This window comes from Salmo trutta, chromosome 4 (genome assembly GCF_901001165.1).
Source record: "Salmo trutta chromosome 4, fSalTru1.1, whole genome shotgun sequence".
Lineage (NCBI taxonomy): Eukaryota > Metazoa > Chordata > Actinopteri > Salmoniformes > Salmonidae > Salmo > Salmo trutta.
Genome location: NC_042960.1, coordinates 48994581 through 49016655, shown reverse-complemented (window position 1 = coordinate 49016655; position 22075 = coordinate 48994581). Strand labels below are relative to the sequence as shown.

The following is a 22075-nucleotide window of genomic DNA, read 5'->3' as shown; positions in this document are numbered from 1 at the left end:
ATATAAAACCAGTTTGCACACCACCAAGGTGAATTGGTTAAGTCTTGACTCTTGGATCACAGTGTTGGGGGATGGGTAATGTATTGTTGCTCGATTGCCAAATCAACACAAATGAATAAAAAATGGTCTAAGCCATCAGGTGCCCAGTTTAGGAAAAAGAGGAAAGAAGATGAGGAGAAACGCGCAAAAGATAAAGGTATGCAGTTATGTCATCTCTTTATGAGTATAATATTATGCATGTAATGATATAGGCTGGTATAACATTTATGTTTGTTAGCCTATGTTGCTATGTTGCTTGCTATGCTATAACACATAGGGCGACAATATTCAGTTTTCTGTCCAACTAGCTTACATAACATCGGATATAATTTCACACAGTTTCATCATGATAATGTGTGTAGCCTGCAGCAAAACAATTTCAATCTAACTAGCACATTATTGATTTGGTTAACCTTCACATCATAAAGGTTTTCTGTGATTGTATTGACTGAGCTCAGTAACGGGAATTTCCAATGCTGTAGGCTAACTTAAAAGACATCTATATTATGCTGATATTTTGTATCTTTTGAGATATATTGAGTCTTTTGTGTTGTCTTATGCCTAGTATTAGCCAAGGAGGTTGGTTCCTATTCTGAAAGTTTGATAAATTGTGCATAATGACATGTATATTTAAAGCTGCATCAAATGTATTTAGGGTGTCAGACTCATATACTGTATTTCAATGCAAATTCAGGGGCTCTTCTGAAATATTTTGGAGCACCCTCTGGCACTGGCCAGGATGAGGATCCATCCACCTCCTCAGCCACACAGGCCTCTTCATAAATGATCTCGGAGCCTCAGGATGAGGAGCCATCCACCTCCTCAGCCACACAGGCCTCTTCAGAAATGATCTCGGAGCCTCAGGATGAGGAGCCATCCACCTCCTCAGCCACACAGACCTCTTCATAAATGATCTCGGAGCCTCAGGATGAGGAGCCATCCACCTCCTCAGCCACACAGGCCTCTTCAGAAATGATCTCGGAGCCTCAGGATGAGGAGCCATCCACCTCCTCAGCCACACAGACCTCTTCATAAATGATCTCGGAGCCTCAGGATGAGGAGCCATCCACCTCCTCAGCCACACAGACCTCTTCATAAATGATCTCGGAGCCTCAGGATGAGGAGCCATCCACCTCCTCAGCCACACAGACCTCTTCAGAAATGGTTTCTGAACCTGAGGATGAGGATGAAGACCCATTTGCTTCCACTTCTCCCCAGCAGGATTCTTCAGGTGTGTTTCTGTGCACCAGCATGTGTGTGTGTGGGGGGGGGGTACACACACATGTGTTTATGTGTGCATCCCTGCATAACAAAAACAAAATAATAAATTTCCCTTTTGCAAAGTTTTAAGTTTCCATTTGTAGGTAACAATGATTATTTTATTATTACTGGGTATGTATGTGGGATGTTCCACCAATATAAATGCTGTGAATAACGTGTGTAAACTAATGCCCATGTGCTCTCCATTAGAAATGCCTGTAGCAGCATCCCCACCAAATCCTGCTGCTGAGGATGAACCACTGTCTACACACCCTGCTGACTGGCCTTCAGTTCTGACTGACAGAATTCAGACACAACTAGTTCGCAGAGAACCAAGTGAGGTACCACCTAACTTTGTTTTCCCAAGGAATGAGAGTGATGGAAGAAGTTGCCACCACCAGTATTTCAGGAAGACCTTGGTGAGTGGTGAAAAAATCCCTAGAAGTTGGTTGGTGTATTCTGAAAGAAACAACAGCCTCTTCTGCTTCTGCTGCAAACTCTTTTCTAAGAAAATGTATTTAGCAAACTCAGGACTGACAGACTGGAAACATGCAAGTTCTTTGCTGACTTCAAACGACAGCAGTCCAGAACACCAACACTGCATGAAAACATGGAAAGAACTGGCAATGAGGATCAAAAAAAGAGGAAACAATTGATAAGCATGAGATGGCACTTATGGAGGCTGAGAGGATAAGATGGAGAGAGGTGTTGACACGTCTGACTGCTATTGTGCAGTCTCTGGCAGTTAGAAATCTGGCACTAAGGGGACACACAGAAACCCTGTAATCTACATCAAATGGAAATTTCCTCATAAAGGTTGAACTGATGGCACAGTTTGATCAGTCATGAAAGAGCACCTTAACCGTGTCCAAAGGGGTCCTTGAGTCACACCACCAGCTAGCTACCTTGGTCACCAAATACAGAATGAACTCATTGATTTGTTGAGCAGCAAGGTCATTTCAATAATGGTGAGTGACATCAAGCTGGCAAAAGTCTCTATCATTCTAGATTGCACCTCACCTCAGATTGCATCTCAGCCTCTTCATTCAAAGACTCAATCATGGACACTCTTACTGGCAGTTGTGGCTGCTTTGCAGGATGTATTGTTGTCTCTACCTTCTTGCCCTTTGTGCTGTTGTCTGTGCCCAATAATGTTTGTACCATGTTTTGTGTTGCTACCATGTTGTTGTCATCTTGTGTTGCTTGCATGCTGTGTTGTCATGTGTTGCTGCCTTGCTATGTTGTTGTCTTAGGTCTCTCTTTATGTAGTGTTGTGTTGTCTCTCTTGTCGTGATGTGTGTTTTGTCCTATATTTATGTTTTTTTAATATATTTTTTTAATCCCAGCCCCCGTCCCCGCAGGAGGTCTTTTGCCTTTTGGTAGGCTGTCATTGTAGTTAAGAATTTGTTCTTAACTGACTTGCCTAGTTAAATAAAGGTTAAATAAAATACATAAAATAAAAGATGTCAGCCACACTGAACAGTTGCCAGTTGTGATTAGAATTTTGTGACTAAAGGAAGAGCCCCACATAAAGGAACATTTTATGGGGTTTTGGAGGCAGAGGAGTCCACGGGCCGACATTTGGCATCCCTGATTCTCAATAGATTAGTGGAGCTAAAAATTCCTTTTGAGGACTGCAGAGGACAGTCTTATGATAATGGGGCCAACATGAGAGGCAAAAATGAAGGTGTCCAAGCCAGACTCCTGGAAATGAATCTAAGAGCTCTATTTGTGCCATGTGGGGCTCACACATTGAACCTGGTTGTGGCTGATGCTACTAAAAGTTCTGTCGATGCCACTGGTTACTTTGGCATCTTACACAAACTGTATACTTTGTTCTCAGCCTCCACACAGCGATGGGCCATCCTGAAAAAACATGTGGACATCACTTTGAAGATGTGGACAGAGACAAGGTGGGAGAGTAAAGTTAAGAGTATCGGACCACTGAGGTATCAGGCAGCAGCGGTGAGAGAGGCACTGATTGAGGTGAAGGATCAAACCAAGTGATAAAGATTGAGGCCCAGTCCTTGTCAGAGGAGGTGGGATCATACCGCTTCAGCATCTGTACAGTGGTGTGGTATGACATCTTGAGCCAGATCCAACATGTGAGCAAGCTGATGCAGTCTCCCAGTATGTATATGGATGTTGCAGTCAGTCTTCTCAGAAAGACAGAGGTCTCAGCAACTACAGGGCAACAGGCTTTATGACTGCACAAACGTCAGCCAAGGATATTTGTGAGGGTATGAATGTAGCGGCCTTTCTACAACAAAAAAGGGTTCGCCCAGGGAGCCATACAAGCTAGAACTGCCACTGCTGCTGGAGGGCAGGTAGTTTGCCCCCAGTGATGTGTTGAGCAGACCGTACCACCCACTGGAGAGCCCTGCAGTTGCCGTACCAGGCGGTGATACTGTACATCCCGACAGGATGCTCTCAATTGTGCATTTGTAAAAGTTTGTGAGGATTTTAGAGGCCAAGACACATTTCTTCAGCCTCCTGAGGTTGATGAGGCGCTGTTGCGCCTTATTCAACACAATGTCTGTGTGGGTGGACCATTTCAGATCGTCAGTGATGTGTACACCAAGGAACCTCAAGCCTCACCTTCTCCACTGCGGTCCCATCGATGTGGATAGGGGCGTGCTCCCTCTGCTGTTTCCTGAAGCCAACGATCATCTCCTTCATTTTGTTGACATTGAGTGAGAGGTTATTTTCCTCTCACCACACTCCCAGGGCCCTCATCTCCTCCCTGTAGGCTCTTGTCATTGTTGGTAATCAGGCCTACTACTGTTGTGTCGTCTGCAAACTTTATGATTGAGTTGGAGGCGTGAACGAGGGGTCATGGGTGAACGCAGTCATGGGTGAACAAGGGGTACAGGAGGGGGCTGAGCACACAACTTTGTGGGGCCCTTGCTTTGAGGATCAGCGAAGTGGAGGTGTTGATTCCTACCTTCACCACCTGGGGGCAACCCATCAGGAAGTCCAAGACCCAGTTGAACAGGGCAGGGTTCAGACCCAGGGCCTCAAGCTTAATGATGAGCTTGGAGGGTACTATGGTGTTGAATGCTAAGCTATAGTCAATGAACAGCATTCTTACACAGGTATTCCTCTTGTCCACATGGGATAGAGCAGTGTGGGTAGGTGTTATTTGAGCGATAACCAGATTTTTGGTTAAACAAGGTAAAAAAGAGAGAATGCAAAATGAAAGGAAATCTTTGAAAAAAAGAGCCATATGAGTCAAATGTTCTGGTAGAATAAACGTCTGGATTTATTTTGTTGATCTGAACATTGAACAAGTGCAGCAAACACAGAATAAAGATGCTAAGAGTCAAAGTCGGTTGTATAGCAGAGGTGTGACCGGTTTGCAAGGACATTTATTTTTATAACATTTCCTTTCTGTATAGGCCAGCTCTGGGGTATAGTGACTGTGTGAGGGTCCCCCCCCAGGACACACTGATGAGCCACCCCCCTCCCCCCCTTTCAAAACTCTGGTGCCCACGGACACATTCACAGACGTAGGCTCCCTCTACTCCCCCCACCTCAACTAACACAGGAACATGTGGGATCTCAGAAAATAGACTGTTCTTCAAACCCTCTGTGCATGTATCTCTGGCTCCAAGAAACTAGGGATTTAAAAAGACAACATCATTACAGCAGAGCCACAGATATGGAGTACATATAAACAGCATATATCTATGGCTCTGGTTCACAGTACTTATTGAACACGCTCTCAATTAACATATTTTGAAAAAATATTGATACGTATATATTGATATATTTTTTATAAACGTATATTCAGCAGCAAGAATGAAGGAGATTAACAAGAAGTGAAACAAAACAATTTTTTTCCGGAGGTCAAATTGACAATTTTTTGACATTCTTCAAATTGTCCCATATCAACATGAAGATGTCAGGACATTTCACACCCATCTATAAAACATGTTTACAAGATACAATGAATGGTAAATGTCATATTCTCTTAGAGAGGTAACTTCACAACCCTATCCAACCCAATATCTAATTTCCAGCTAAATATTAGAGACACTGCCAAGAAATACCCTTATAATGTAATTGCAATCTGTCTGTAGAAGTGGTCACAGCATTGACCTGTGGATAACCAAACATTTGCTGAGGACCAAATCTATCTTTAACAGAACTGCCCAGTCCAGTTTGAAATTGGTTTTAGCACAACTGCCCATAAAGCCAATATGCAGCAAAATAATAGCAGTATTTGGATAAATGGTGATCTGAGATGTGCTTATGAAAAGTTACCACCTTCTCAAATCTGAAGCATGCCAAAATGTACAATTCCTAGATAACTGCTAAAAGTATATTTTAAAATAAGCAAGGAATTATGATGTACTTCACTTAAAACAGCAGAGTTGATTTAGCTAAAACCAGAATGTATCTGATAGTATTTGCAAAGTGTAGTTTAACATTTTAGAAATGTGATTTGTCGTTTATTTTAGGATCAACAACTTGAATAACATACAACTTAATGAGAATAAAAACATAGAAAAAATTAGCACCATTTGAGGTAAGAGACAGATCAGTTAACCCGTTTGCTGGTAGCACCATCAACCAGTGAAAAGGAGCAATCAGTTGAAATACATTTTTGGAGACAACTGGGCATCCACTGACAGTAGGATCTTTAGTAAGCATTTTTACAAAACTGATTTCCTCATAATGATATCAACTGTGTAGTACTGAGGTGTTACGAGTTTACATATACTGTACATTTGGAAATGAGTTATCAATAAGGTATTTTCCTATAGTTTAAAAAAAATATACATCATACACGAACACAAGAGAAGCAATGAGGTAGGACAGTGAAGCTAGATGAAGTATACTTGCCAATGAATTGTGGAACTACACTTAGGTTCTTGGGGAACTTTATCTCATTTAGAGTAAACTTAACATTGGCCTTTTCTCAATTGGATTTGCCCAACTCCGGCGTCCTCTCCTCTGTCCTCTCTCGCCTCCTTTTGAAAAAGGTCAAAAGGTAATCGAGGAGAGAGAACATGGATGAAAATACACATGTATGAAATGAGACTCCTTCTCCACTCGCGTGTCATCAGGCAGTGACATTTACATAATACTTGTAAAGCGCTAAAAACATTTAGTTAGTTGTGCAAGATATTTAATAGATGAAAACTATAACTAGCATATAGGTTTTAAACATGTGCATGTTTTTCTCCGACGACAAAAACAAAAGCTGATTCAAAGGGTAGTGTGGCAGACTTTAAAACCCTTCCGCGAAGGACTCCAGTTTGATACACGACTATTTAAAAAAAAAAAAGTTTAAACCTTTAACTAGGCAAGTCAGTTAAGGACAAATGATTACTTACAATGACGGCCTACCGGGGAACAGTGGGTTAACTGCCTTGTTCAGGGGCAGAACAACATTTTTACCTTGTCCGCTCGGGGATTCGATCCAGCAACCTTTCGGTTACTGGCCCAACTCTCTAACCCCTAGGCTACTGTACCTGCCGCCCCATCCTTGATGAAAGGTGGTTATCGAGGAAGGGAGGCCACTCTTCCGTTCACCTACTAACGAATTGACATCTCAACACTTATCGGTTTCAGGGTCATGGAGGAGAGAGACTGAAGGACGGACTTTTGCCCAAATGAGAACAAGCCATTGTATCCGAGGTGGGGATATTGGGCTTCAGAGAGCACTGGGACTCACTGCCATAATGAGGCTATGACAAACGAATCTTCGTTATGTAAAACCGCATATCCACTGCATACCTAAGGAAGTGTTGTCAGTACGCCTAGTGGCTGTGATAGTAGGAGGAACACTGGGCAGTTTGGTGGGTTAAACCTGGACTGGTCCTCAGCATCAGCATGTTTTCATGAACGGGTCTGCCTTTCAGTTGACAAGTCTAATATTATATCTTCATCGCTATTTAACCAAACCCCCCTTTTTTGGCATCATAAAACAAACGAGTAAACAACATTAACAACATGTGTCACAGGAATTCATCGCGGGCCACACAGCAGAACAGTTTTCACACAAACTAAAAGCTTTAAAATGCATGTAATGTAATACATACTGTGCGCAAGGACCCAACAGGACCATGTTGATTTCTACAGAAATGATAACAGGACATCTACATTAGGGAGAATTTTTAAAAAACAAAAATATATTTAGTCTCTGTGGTAGTTTAGATAACTCTGGACTAAAACCTTGGCAAGGGACATTTTTGTGCAAGTTCAACCCCCCTCTCCATTATCAGCATTCAACATTTTGGCTTAATATAACCCCTCATCCACAACAACACTCAAGATACCCAGCATCTTTACACATTCAGTTAAGAGCACACAATCCAGTAGTGATGCACATTTTCAAGGTCTTGAATTTGTGAATCACTTTAGATGATGAAAAAGCACAGTACAGTCCCTGCTTGTTTCATATGTCAACTTGCCCGGATCCCCCCAGCCAGTCCCCATGCTGTCTGTTTGTACTAAGCTCAGGGATCCTGCCAGCCCTGTGGATCAGAGCTACCCTCCCCTGCTGTATAGCCATTCCAATACATGACCTGTCTGGTAACACAGATGGATCCAATGTTTAACCACTAGAGAGAGAATGGCACCTAGTGCAGTCTGGGGTTTAGCATGCTTCTACTGTCAATAACAGCAAAGCTATAGCAATGCAACAAGACACTTTGCCTATGTTTTCTTAAGCATCATCTGGGTGGCCATAGGGATCACTGGCTGTGAGGGCTGAGTGAGGCCAGGCCATGTACTGTATACCTAATGGCCATGCCCACTTTTAACCATTAGCTGTCTAAATAGCTGGAGGGAGGGGCCAGTTATAAAGCTTGGCTTTCCTAACAACTAGCTCCTCCTCTGCACTACAAAATATGGGGAAGGTGCAATTTCTCACATTTGAAAAGTTTTCTGTAAAAAGAACAAACAGCAGACTGAGATCCATCCGTGTCCAAAAAGGACTATGTTTTTTTTGTTGCCGATCATTCAACCAGGATATAATTCTAGCTGAACTTCCAGTGTTCCCAACTTCCCACTGAACCCTAATCTACATCTTTTTAAAAAAACACATCATTGAAATAGTGGGGCCAATTCAAAACACATAAAAATAACTGTCAAAACATGGAAAATATAAACAATGGGACAAGAGAGCAGCAGACAGAAAATTAGCGCAACATTTTAAAGAACTAGCTAACATAGAGTTCCTCTCTGTATAGCTCGGCTGTCTGGTTCATACAGGAAGGACAAAAACACATCCTTTACATATTAGTTTCATGCCTAAAGCCCCTTCCAATGCCTGGGGAGTGGCATGTTAGTGGGAATAGGCAAACCCTGGGGAATATAAAGCACTGTGTGCCAGAGGCATAGCTTACTAAGGACCACTCTTCACACATATTCAGTTCATACAAATAAACCAGAACTCAGACCTATCAGGACCATTTAAAAGGTGCATCGATTATGTATTTTTTCTTCTTCTAAATGGCCAAAATAAGTTGGGACCAAATCAGTTTTGCAAACAAATCCATTTCTTTGCAAATGGAGAATCTGTCACAAGAGATTTAAAGTGCGTTCATTGATTGATTTGAAAATACAGCCCGTCCTTAAAATAGGGGAAATTTAACCCTTCCCTTCTTTTCAAAGTGGATTTATCTGAAGTTAATTTAACCACGACTTTGACCTTTGTGCTAGAGACAAATGGTTTTCTGTGCAGTAAAGATATATCCTTGATGATCACAAGGACATCAGTATGTTCTCCCTGTGATGTTCAGAGGCCGACGGACAGGGATCTGATGTCAAATGTTATAAAATCTCATTTAGATTTACGACTTTGGTACAGTAAATCAAACATTTGGCTAAATGGTAAACAGTTGGGTCTATCAACTTAGGGATAAAAGCATATGAAAGAGGACATTCTCAGCTACTGGAAAATAAATACATTTTGGGAGGTTAAAGTAATTTGTGATGTACTTACTATACGGGTCAAATTGAGTTGTAGGCCGAATCGAACATAAGGGAAGGGTTATATTGACTCCTAAAGACATCACTTTAAATTGTGGTTTGTCTAGTTTATTTTTCATAGAGATTACCGACGTGAGAGACACTTCTTTTCTTTGAGTTTAGATGCTTCTTATCTACATTTGGATACAATATCAAGCTTAAAGCCCCAAAAAAATAACAAACATAAAAATTACCGCCAGGTAACAAAGGAATTACAATGTCAATAAAAAAAAAAATACAGGAGTTTACCATGTTAATGTGTAAGTCGGACTAAAAACCGAAAAGTACATGACTTGTGAAAAGAGACTAGTTATATACACTAAAATATCCCCACATATGGTAGCGTAACAAAACATTGATCGAACTGTAAGAAATACAAAAGAAAAACCATAGACACAACCAAAAATACATAGAAAGTGAGGAGGCAAAAAGGCTTGACAGGCAGACCTGCAGGTGATTCACAGTTAGCCACATGGTCACAGTTGAGAATTCAATACGCAGCATTTAGTTCCAGGTTGCAGACAGCCAGACAAACCGTTTGGGGGAAAAAACATTTGAAAAGTTCTGATGGCATGTCATTGGAAGTTGTCACTATATAGCATTTCATTCCCAGTGGTATGCCTCAAAGAAGAGGGCTGTGAGAGAGCAGGAATCCTGCTTTATCTAGGGATCTAGCCAGAACACTGACCACTGCAGACAGCTTTACCCACAACCAAACAAACACAGTACCTGACAAACTTTCACATTCAGACACCAAAGTGCAGTTTAAAGATATCAGCTTTACTTTAGATTAAAATCACATCTTACTAAATAACTGGAGGACACAGTCCCCAACGATTCCCATAAACATAAGGCCTTTCTGGGCTTAAAATCTTGTACCACAACTCCAAAAAAGTCAAACGATCTGCAGGACAGCTTGAATAAAGACACTACTATAACAATCACATTTATATAAACTCAAGTTGGATCTCTCAAGTAGGGTATATACACTGTAAATCATTATCCAGAAAACATATCTTCTCAAGACCGTTACACGTCTGATGTGGACAAGCACCACAGACAAAATGATAAACCTCTCTTTACCAAACTGTTAATGTTCATTGGTGCTCTATACTATGGAAATCCAAATGGCATATTCCCATGGTAACGAGACCTCAAACCTTGCATTCCATCTAGATGACCACACAGCAATAATCTCTCGGGCAATGGAATATCTGCGCAATGTGGCATGTATCAATTAAGACGTATATCAGAGAGACCCTGTTGAAAAAGTGAGTATTAACACCCCCCCACATCACTTTAAGTACCAATAGCGCACACAGAGACCTCAACACTAAGGCCTTCAGTGTGGCTAACCTCTCAATCACGACAAACCAGCATGATTATTCCACAATATCTTCTTACAAATCAGAAGTTATTTTTCAAGGGAAATCACTAAGAATATTAGGACACAACGTCATGTTCTGACACAGAATATTTTGTTGGAGCACCACTGCATTCTCTCACGACCAGATTGATTTAAGAATCTCTCACACCAGTTCATATGACACACCAAAACACTTAACCACTCACTGCATTGATTGACAGGTAAAGCTGTCTTGCAGGTAAAGCTGTCTTACAGCTGATGGATTAGGGCCTTGGGCGCCTACTGAGGATCTCTAGTGCTGACCTGGCACACATGAACCTACCCACCCTCTTCTGTTTCGGCAGTCCAAGAAAAGAGAATGAGCTCTAGTATGGTGACAACTTTTCATCACTACATGCCATCGTAGGTGAAATTCTCCATCTTGACGGTTTGTCTAATGAGCAGCTTCGATTCCCGCCTCTCCTCGTTCTTGATGGATTTGTTGATATCCATAATTTTTTCACAGATGTATTTGTTCACTTTGGACAATCTTTGTGTGATCTCTGCGCCGTCCGCCGTTTCTTGAGACACTCGGTCATACAGACACTCTGCAAAAAAGGGAAATAAATAAGTGTGTATTGTTCTTCAAATCAGAGATATTCCAAACGTTTTGAGTTGCAAAAGGTGCCCAAAACATCTGACAACAGGCCTATACAGTTTTACCTCTGACTATTTTGAGCTTGCTTGGGGAGAGGGGGGGCTTGGGAAGGGCATCTTTCTTCTTTTTGGTGGCCACACCAGTGACACTCCTGTTCTTGAGGGTCTCAGTGCCCCAGATCATGACGGCCAGGTTCTTGGTGAACTTGGAGTCTCCCTGTGTCCGCTGGAGCTGGTGCCACTTCTCTTCCTGCACCCAGATGCCCCCGCCTAGGTGCACCTGCAGTAACGCAGCACAGATATGTATTGAGGGTCACCTACACTCAGATCTGAGGCCACACTATAACCAACAGCAGCAAAGCCCATCCCACAACCATTCAGCCCAAATAAGATAAAGGGTCATGTTTCAGCAGCTACATAAATAAGTAAGGGGCAATGGGTTCCAGCCTGGATAAATTGCACTGAGTATTTATAATGGCATAGAACCACAGAATGACACATTGTGTAAGTCTGCACCAAACAACGCTACAAGCGGAATGACAGGCCTGCCCTGAGTTATAGGTGAGCTAATGCTGAGAGCGCCATGTGTGCCACCCTGCCTTTATCACTGAGAAGTCTTCAGGCTGGCATCCAAAGGCTTTTCTCTTTGCAGCTAATGTGCTTTAGGCCCATGGCCAGCAGACAAGCTTTTCACTGCTCTTAACTTAGAGGAACCCTTTCTCTATTTTCTTTCTAGGGCTACCTGTCAGTCACTTAGATTCCTCCGGTAGGAATAATTAATAGCAGGCAATGTGTGAGTGTTCTAATTTGCTTTTGTTCTTCACGCTTGAACTGAGAGGCTCTCTGCTTGTAACACAAATTCCCCCGTCATGTGAAGCAGGCAGAATTACGTGTGTAGCCCTGCAACCACTAACAGGGCAATAAACAGTGCTGATGCTATAATAAGGACAATCATCTCAGCCTTGTTTACCCTCAAGCAGAGGAGAAGGCTAATTTAATGCAAGTTTATGTGTAAGGGAAAATGTAATGCTTCCTCCCCATCAAAGCGACCACAGCGAGGAAGATGGGGGGGCTGGAGGTGGTGAGACTCACCTTTCCATCATTAAAAGTGTAGACTGTTCTTGGGGAGGGGGAGTGGCTGGAGCTGGTATTGGCCTCTTCTCTGCACACTTCCTGTGGCTCAATGATGGGCTCCACCACCTCTGCTTTGATTGTCTGAGTGCCATTGTCATGCATAGGCTCTGTATGAGGTGCAAAATCAAAAGTAAAGTTGACATGCATATTGTGTAGTCTCTCAGGAACAAGCCTAGAGCACTAACAGAGGCTTTGACTCATCCACAACAGCATGTGGTCAGGGAGTTCTAGTCTTAGCTTTGGACCAATGCATGCAGCAAGGCTTCCCTGTGCACCGAGACAGCGGGACTATTTTAGCCCAGTAAGCTGGCTTGGTGGCTGGCCACACTAAGCTCTAATGTAACTGATGAGTTTTAATATCGGTCAGCGCACTACATTCCTGATCCCAAAGCACCCTGGCCAGTCTAATCTTTAGCCTGTCCATTAGACCGCCTGGCCCTCATATCACACCCCAGGGGCCCAATGCAAAACATGTGCAGCTGGCCATGGGACTGGCTTAAAGGGAAAATCCACTCAAAAACGATATTTTAGTATTCGTTTTTGTGGAAGAAGCATTGAGTGAATAAGCGCTTGACACTCAATATTTATTTACATTTTTTGCAAAACCAAACTGATACTGATTCCCCCCCTTCTCAAAAACAAATGATAACAACCAAATACTTCATAACTTCTGTTATCAACTGTGCATCTGATCACTAAAAGCAATATAAGAAGGTACCCAAATCTACAAATTCAAAATCCAGACAACTCAGTTTTTTCTTAACCTGAACAGATGTGCATGGGAGGCTGCAGTGAGAGGTGACTGGAGAGTGTGTGTCTCTCACCACTGCCTAGCCTCATGAGGAGCACATCCTGCAGCCTCCTGTTGAAGTCACGTAGTTCCTTCACTTCTGTCAGCAGGCTGCCATACTCCTTCAGCTTCTTGGCCTGCTGGACCAGCTGCCTGCGGGTTCTCTCCAGCTCCTGCTGTAGCCTCCTAACCTCCTCCTCCTGCTGCCTGTAGCTGTGGACCAGCTCCTCATACAGAACCCGCGGTACCACCGCATCCTCAGGCCCAGAGTCTCCCTCCTCTTCTTCCTCTTCTTCCTCCTCCTCCTCCTCCAGCCTGTCCTCCTCCAGGTCCTCCTCTCCCTCCATGCAGGAACTCACAGCGTTCCTCTCCAGGCGGGCCACCACCGCTGCCAAGCTCTTGGAGGAGTTGGCAGTGGGACGCCCATGGTCCTGTGTCTGAGCCTGTGGAATCAAAAGGGACTTTATGCAGTTAATCATTGTTTAAAGCACAGGGGATATGAATGTGATAATGATGTGGAGACTGCATTATCATTTCATGTGATAAGAGTGATCTGGTGTGTCATAACTGTCAGAATTTCAGTCGAATAAAAACACGTATGTTACGAATGTATGACTATATATTTATTTAAAAAATGTTGAGTGGATGTCAAAAACCCACATAATTCCATAGCTGTGGGGGGCTTTGCTTGACAAAACGATACAGATGGGCTAAAATCATTGGGAACTGGGAAGAGTGGAGTCATGGAGTTCTTAGATGAGCAGCTCAGAGGATTTGCAGCTGTCCAGAGTGCTACATGTGTTAATCCAGCATATTGTAAAAAATAAATAAAACAGCAGGATTTTTAGGAGATCCAAAACTCAGTTGGTAATTTGTCTTTTGATAATTTAACTATCAGTATTCTTCATATTCCTCGTGAACCGCATTATATTGGTGAAGAGGTTGAATCACACACCAACAATTTCACAAAGCCCCAAATCACAGAAATGCTTTAACAGTTTGAAAACTATGACTACTAGTTGACTAGCTACCTTGCTTAGTTGCACCTACCTTTTTATGTCTCAGTGGCAGTCGTTCCTCCCCAAAGTGGTTCTCAACTGAATTTCCCATATTCCTTGTTGACATCTTCGGAATTTTCATCTTTTTTTGCATTATACTATGTTCAAACTCATCAACGTTATCTGCAAAATAGAGCTAAGTGTCAACAAACATTTGATATATAAAGTCGAGACAGAAAAAATCGAAGGGAATTTTCCAGGAGCGTTATGGCAGCTAAAGACCGTTCATCCAAGCATCTCATCTCAATCTTGTTTTACCCATCCCCAGTAAACAAGCTGTATGTAGTTTTTGTTTTCTAGCCAACTAGCTAATATAGTTAGTTAGCTATCCAGTGTGGACCGAGAATGGTTAGCTAGCTACAGCACGACAAACAACAACAAACCTAGTTAATGCACTCAACTGACATTAGCCAGGGACTGTTCAAACACGAGGATTAGTAATCTAGCTAAATACCCTAGCTACAGTTGATGGTGAAAATGTACGTGTGGCTGCTCTGTTACACACACGATGCATGTGTGAATGCATGCACAAAACGTTACACTCATATGTGTCGAGGAAACGTTATTGATAGCTATAATAACCGGTGTGATGGATACATATTGCTAGCTAACTTGTATGCAGCTGGCTTGACGTTGTCCGACCTAGCTAGCAAAGGTCGATTGGTAGTGATTGTCATCACATCATGTAGCTAGCTAGCTATTATATCAACAACCATATAGAGGTGTTGTTGTGTATTGCTAGCTAAAATAACGTATCCAATGTTAGTAAACAATCTGGATGAGTAAGTGGCTGGCTAAGCTAACGCGTTAGCTTGCTAGCTGACTGGCTGGCTAGCAAGCTAACGTTAATGTCACATAGTTAGTTAGCTAACGTTAGATATATTAGCCAACTAAAAACAATGTCAGCAAGAAAACCAACGTTAACTAGCTGTACTATGCAAATACGTGATATGACAACAAATGCCGCCCTGAAAAATAACCGTATGTAAACTATGTAACGTTAGCAATAGCATCGTAGCGAGAACATTGTTGTCAGCTTGATAACTAACGTTAGCTAGCGAACTTAGTGTGTTTGACAGCAGACCGAAAAGGCATGTTTTCTTATTCTCTAGGAGCTGTCTAGTCTCACTTTTTCAAACAATTTAACTATTTCAATTCATAAACAGTCAAACAAAGAGAGCACGAAGATAACGTACCTGCAAGGGCAAGAATCTGTGCTTTGCACGGCTGGCCTGTACCATTATCTTCTGTTCTGAGAACCAGATACACCTTCTGATTATCAAAATCTGTTTTGTGCAGAGGTCTAAAATCTTTCACATTTGAAGCGGGTAAAGCGTAACACATGTCGTCTTCCAAGAACCTCACAAAAGCATACATTATTCCTCTTTGGTCTTGCACTTTGGATATGGTTGACAGTTTTCCCTCTATAAGTATAAAAAATATATATATATAAACACAAAGGGGAATTGGGAAGGGCTTCTATTCTGCACTCTGCTACTCTGGCCTGGTCTACATCATTTCAGGAAATTAGCCGCGCGCTCCATCACAAGACATTGCTAATAGAGACAAGAATGAGCTTCTTATATTTTTCTTAAATTGAAAATAAATTAATGAAATCATTGAAATAATGAAATAAAGTGTATATATTGACTGACAGATAACAGGCCACACTACCTACGCATCTACTCTACATAATATCCTAAAGTAAAGACAATGGCAGGAATTCAATCAAACCTTCATTTTAGAACCTCTTGTTTTCTTTTTTTTCTTTTTTACAGTTTTTGCACCATAACGTTTTTTTTATGCATTGGAAGTACATTTTTGTGGCACAGAAAATGTGATTGATTTAAAGCCCACCCTTTAACTGTAACTCAAAAGGAGATGAAGGATAGCACCTTGTTGGTGATTGTGACTGCCTGCGATAAAGCACACATTTATACATCACTCATTACAGAAGTTTAATCTAGAGGAATCTTTATTTTGGCGTTTGTACATACAGAAATTATGGTTTGAAATACTGTAAAAGTCAACTTCCTCAACTACTGAGGATATTCAAGAAACATGGTCCCCGGTGAGCTGACTACAAGATTTCAGCTTTTTGTCCTGCTGTTTCCTTCCAGATACTTTCAGCTAGAAGAGCAAAAAAACATCATTATTGTAATCAATAAATTCACCTTTTACTGCCTCTGTAGGTCCCATTGAGTCCTCAACCCCCTGGCATGAAACCAAGAGAAGAGAAGAAGGCCATCTGGTCTGATCTCTGATTCCATTTGTTTGTGGGCGTACAAGTGTGTCTCAGTCAATGTGTTGCCTGGTGTACCTTTTAATCTTTCCCTTTTGTTTTTACACTAGATGACAAAGTCCATCTGACAGAAAGGGAACTGTTTGCTATTGTAAAATAGACAGGTTGTTACACAATGGGATGGATTTCTTCACTTGTATTTTAATATAGAGTAGCATAGTTGATAAATGGTACTAACAATGTTTTTCTGCTTCGCCTGTCGTAATCGAAAAGTAACTCATGCAGATCTTGGACGCTATTCTCGTCTGTAATTTCATTGCATTTTTTTATTCAGATCAGACATCAAGGCTTGAGGCATAGGTTGCTGTTATGTTAGTGTGAGTTTTCCCTTGTTGAGGGTTGTGAGAGATGTGGTGGTCCAGTGGAGATTTTCTCAGACGGAGAATGAGGACAGGTATCTGGATGGCTATTTAAATTGTTGTAATATAACTTGATCTCCTATTCCAATATGGTAACTGCTTTTATCTCTGGGGGTTGTGCAAAGTACTGCAATGCTAATCTTCATAGCAACATTTGCTGTGTATAAGTTTGTCAATCACTGCCAGCAGCATACCACCCTGCATCCCACCGCTGGCTTGCCTCTGACACTGAGCAGGGTTGGTCCCTGGATTGGAGACCAGATGCTGCTGGAAGTGGTGTTGGAGGGCCAGTAGGAGGCACTCTTTCCTCTGGTCTAAAAATAATGCCCCAAGGCAGTGATTGGGGGCATTTCCCTGTGTATGGTGCTGTCTTTTGGATGGGACGTTAAACAGGTGTACTGACTCTCTGTAGTCACTAAAGATCCCATGGCACTTATCGTAAGAGTAGGGGTGTTAACCCTGGTGGTGTCCTAGCTAAATTCACAATCTGGCCCTCATACCACCATGGCCACTTAATGATCCCCCAGCTTCCAATTGGCTCATTCATTCCCCTGTAACTATTCCCCAGGTTGTTGCTGTAAATTAGAATGTGTTCTCAGTCAACTTACCGGGATAAATAAAATAAACAACAATTCTCGGATATTCTGAAATAGTAAGACAAATAACATTTTAATAAACAAGACCAGTGAGCCTCACTGGTAGACAAGATATTTCAGCAGTTTCTCATCTCCAATGAAGGATTACTGTTAATCTAATCTACTGTTTAATTGCTAGGTCCTCAAGCCCATGTCTGGCACAATAAGACTGCTCAATTCCAGGAGCTGTTGTCTTGAAGTGTCTCAGGCTTAAGACTGAACTTCCCCTATCCTACCTCAAGCAACCTGACCCCAGCATGTAGCATAACAGATCTGCACACTAATTCTATATACTGTGGAATGAGAATAGATATACTTAAAACCATTACAACTCAAACCAAATGTAAAAATGACATTACACAAGAAACTATGAAGTTTCTCCACCAATACATAAAAGCAGCATGTTAAACACACATTTATAGCACAGTTAGAAGGTAATACAATTGAGGACAAACGCTATTAAAAGAGCACTCAGGCCACATAAAGGATACATTTTCCTGAAGCTTTGGGAGCAGTTGGCACTGTAGACTTTAGTCAGTGCAGTCAGACATCATGTCCTGCCAATTACCTCCTCGCGGCCTCCCTCATTTATCTTTATTGGTGATACATTACCCCGTATTAAAAATAGACATGGGATAATAGCAGTAATGATGTTGATGATGGAATTAGACTGCTGAGACGGACGTCATCTCGTTGTGACTGGAATTCAAACGGGCTTCGCATTATGATCACAGCAGGTCTTTAGTGCCTCCATGCCTGTGTGTTGGACGGGGTTTTCAAGTGGACATGGGATTTTGGTGGAAACGCTGTGACATTAGGTATGTATTAGCATAAGCGTACAGCCAATCAAAACAAAGAACCTGTGCCAATCTGTGCGATGGACAGACGCAAGCACAGGTGTGTCTGATGGCTGGCCGGGGCTGATGGCAGCAGGCTGGCATGCAGAATGCTATGCCCTTGGCCAAGCATATGAGAGTACAGCAGGGACAGCAGGATCAATTGGACAACTATTAGAAGTATGCCTTAAGATCATGTGTTTAAGGGAAACACTCACAGGAAATGAGGGTATGGTAGTAAATCCAAGACAGGCTTTTTAAAACATCAGAGAGTCTATTTTTCAAGGGACTATTTACATAAAAATATTGCTTTTATTTTGTGGGGGGAGTTGCGTCTTAATAGTGTTCCTTTATTTTGCCAGTTAATTAGGATTTCATTAAAAACTACGTGACCAGTAAGTAGTCAGACTTCCAAACTGACAGCAAGAGCACGAACAAACTTTATTGTGTAACTCCTTCATTAAATATTTAGAGAGGTATCATCGCTCCCCCCGCCATCCTGCAATGTATTCTCACTGATACACCAGAGTAAATTTATATTTTCTTAAAAGAACAAATGACTGCCGCAGAAATAGTGATCATATTTCAGTGCCGGTCAATTCAGCTCATTAGGTCCACTCTTCCTCCAGGGAATTTTGTATTGATTGGCGAGGGTCATGGGGCTATATTCTGCACTCTTGTAATATGAATTCTCAAAGCTGTATTAGTATGAACAGAAAGACTATAAAGAATTGACACTACAGTTACTTAGCTGAAAGTTGTTGGCCATTTGCTGCATATACACAACATGACCAAAATTATGTGGACAACAGCTCGTCGAAAATCTCATTCCAAAATCATGGCCATTAATATGGAGTTGGTCCCATCTTTGCTGCTATAACAGCCTTGAATCTTCTGGGAAGACTTTCCACTAGATGTTGGAACATTACTGCAGGGACTTGTTTCCATTCAGCCACAAGAACATTAGTGAGGTCGGGCACTGATGTTAGGCGATTAGGCTTGGCTGTCAGTCGGTGTTCCAATTCATCGCAAAGGTGTTCGATGAGGTTGAGGTCAGGGCTCTGTGCAGGCCAGTCAAGTTCTTCCACACCGATCTCGACAAACTATTTCTGTATGGACCTCACTTTGTGCACAGGGGCATTGTCATGCTGAAACAAGAAAGGGCCTTCCCCAAACTGTTGCCCCAAGTTGGAAGGCCAGAATCGTCTAGAATGTCATTGTATGCTGTAGCGTTAAGATTTCCTTTCACTGGAGCTAAGTGGCCTAGCCCAAACCGTGAAAAACAGCCCCAGACCAATATTCCTCCTCCACCAAACTTTACAGTTGGCACTATGCATTCGGGCAGGTAGCTCTCTCCTGGCATCCGCCAAACCCAGATTTGTCTATTGGGGGGCCTCCCGAGTGGCACAGCGGTCTAAGGCACTGCATCACAGTGTTTTAGGCGTCACTACAGACCTGGGTTCGATTGCAGGCTGTGTCACAGCTGGCCGTGACCGGGAGACCCATTGGGCGCACAATTGGCCCAGCGTCGTCTGGGTTAGGAGAAGGTTTGGCTGGCCGGAATCTCCTTGTCCCATCACGCTCTAGCTACTCCTTGTTGTGGGCCGGGCGCCTGCAAGCTGACTTCAGTCGCCAGCTGGACGTTGTTTCCTCCAACACATTGGTGCGGTTGGTTTCTGGGTTAAACGAGCAGTGTGTCATGAAGCAGTGCGGCTTGGAAGGGTTGTGTTTCGGGGGACGCATGGCTCTCGACCTTCGCCTCTCCCGAGTCCGTAGGAGAGTTGTAGCGATGGGACAAGACTGTAACTGCCAATTGGGGAGAAAAATGTGTAAAAGTAAAAAAAAATTGAAATAAATGAGTCCGTTGGACTGCCAGATGGTGAAGGGTGATTAATCACTCCAGAGAATGCATTTCCACTCCTCCAGAGTCCAATGGCGGAGAGCTTTACACCACTCCAGCATTGCGCATGGTGATCTTAGACTTGTGTGTGGCTGCTCGGCCATGGAAGCCCTTAACCCATTTCATGAAAATCCCAACGAAAGGCTCTTGTGCTGACATTGCTTCCAGAGGCAATTTGGAACTCGGTAGTGAGGACAGACAATTTTTATGTGCTACGTGCTTCAGCACTCGACGGTCCCGTTCTGTGAGCTTGTGTGGCCTACCACTTCGCGACTGAGCCGTTGTTGCTCCTAGATGTTTCCACTACACAATAACAGCACTTACAGTGGTCCTGGGCAGCTCAAGCAGGGCAAAAATTTGACAAACTAACTTGTTGGAAAGGTGGCATCCTATGACGGTGCCATTTTTAAAGCCACTGAGCCCTTCAGTAAGACCATTCTACTGCCAGTGTTAGACTATGGAGAATGCATGGCTGTGTGCTCGATTTTATACACCTGTCAGCAATGGGTGTGACTGAAATGGCCGAATCCACTAATTTGAAGGGGTGTCCACAGATGTTTGTATATACCGTACCAGTCAAAAGTTTGGACACACCTACTCATTCAGGGGTTTTTCTTTATTTTTATTATTTTCTACAGAATAATAGTAAAGACATCAAAACTATGAAATTACACATATGGAATCATGTAGTAACCAAAAAAGTGTTATACAAATCAAAATATGTTTTATATTTGAGATTCTTCAAAGTAGCCACCCTTTGCCTTGATGACAGCTTTGCACAATCTTGGCATTCTCTCAACCAGCTTCATGAGGTAATAACCTGTAATGCATTTCAATTAACAGGTGCGCCTTGTTAACTTCTTTGGGATAGGGGGTGGTATTTTGACGTCCGGATGAAAAGCGTGCCCAAAGTAAACTGTCTGCTACTCAGGCCCAGAGGCTAGGATATGCATATAATTGGTAGATTTGGATTGAAAACACTCTAAAGTTTCTAAAACTGTTAAAATAATGTATGTGAGTATAACAGAACTGAAATGGCAGGCAAAACCCCGAGGACAAACCATCCCAATTTTTTTTATTTCATCCTACCACTGATTTCAATGGCTGGCACTTTTATAATAGGGCGAAATCGTGCCCGATTGCAGTTCCTAGGGCTTCCACTAGATGTCAACAGTCTTTAGAAAGATTTTCAGGCTGGTTTTTGGAAAAATCATCCAGAAATTGTAGTTTTTCTAGGTGGCTCCCATTTTGGCTGTAGTTTCCAAGCGTGTGAATGAGAGCGCGTTCTTTGGTATTTTTCTCCGGTAAAGACAATAACGATTCTCCGTCTTAAATTTGACTGTTTATTTGCATATTAGGGTACCTATTGTTTGATTATAAACGTTGATTGACTTGTTTGGATAAGTATATTGGTAACGTTTGGGATTCATTTTGTATGCATTTTGAAGGAGGGAAACCGAGTGGATTATTGACTGAAGTGCACCAGCTAAACTGAGTTTTTATGGATATAAAGAAGTACATTATCGAACAAAAGGACCATTTGTAATGTAACTGGGACCTTTTGGAGTGCCAACAGAAGAAGATCTTCAAAGGTAAGGCATAATTTATATCGCTATTTCTGACTTTCGTGTCGCAACTCCCTGGTTGAAAATGATTTGTTATGCATTTGTGTGCTGGGCGCTGTCCTCAGATAATCGTTGGTTTGCTTTCGCCGTAAAGCCTTTTTGAAATCTGACACGGCGGCTGGATTAACAACAAGTTAAGCTTTATTTTGATG

General features: G+C 42.3%; 2 protein-coding genes across 3 annotated transcripts in view; both read right to left on the bottom strand.

The window, feature by feature from the left end:
• Window positions 1-22075, bottom strand: part of LOC115192503 (cytosolic carboxypeptidase 6) — a 460539-nt gene that overhangs the window by 101794 nt on the left and 336670 nt on the right. The window lies entirely within an intron of this gene.
• LOC115192504 (BEN domain-containing protein 5) lies at window positions 4538-17090 on the bottom strand. Of its 2 annotated transcripts, none has more exons than XM_029751098.1 (6): window positions 15463-17090; window positions 14259-14389; window positions 13183-13651; window positions 12377-12525; window positions 11351-11564; window positions 4538-11235 (listed from the first exon to the last, which is right to left on the bottom strand). In XM_029751098.1, exons 1-6 carry the CDS (start codon window positions 15641-15643, stop codon window positions 11039-11041), a joined length of 1341 nt encoding a protein of 446 aa, XP_029606958.1. In that variant the 5' UTR covers window positions 15644-17090; the 3' UTR covers window positions 4538-11038. The 2 variants fall into 2 exon arrangements, with proteins under 2 accessions (XP_029606958.1, XP_029606960.1); XM_029751100.1 differs by having other exon boundaries at window positions 11039-11235; window positions 13243-13651; window positions 15463-15643.

What these genes read in the sequence shown, in the direction of transcription:
- LOC115192504 (XM_029751098.1), bottom strand. Translation starts at nt 15,643, where the DNA reads ATGTATGCTTTTGTGAGGTTCTTGGAAGACGACATGTGTTACGCTTTA. An exon ending in ACAGATTCTTGCCCTTGCAG is followed by an intron (nt 14,390 to 15,462) that starts GTACGTTATCTT and finishes TCTATTTTGCAG; the next exon opens with ATAACGTTGATGAGTTTGAA. An exon ending in CAAGCTCAAAATAGTCAGAG is followed by an intron (nt 11,236 to 11,350) that starts GTAAAACTGTAT and finishes CCTTTTTTGCAG; the next exon opens with AGTGTCTGTATGACCGAGTG.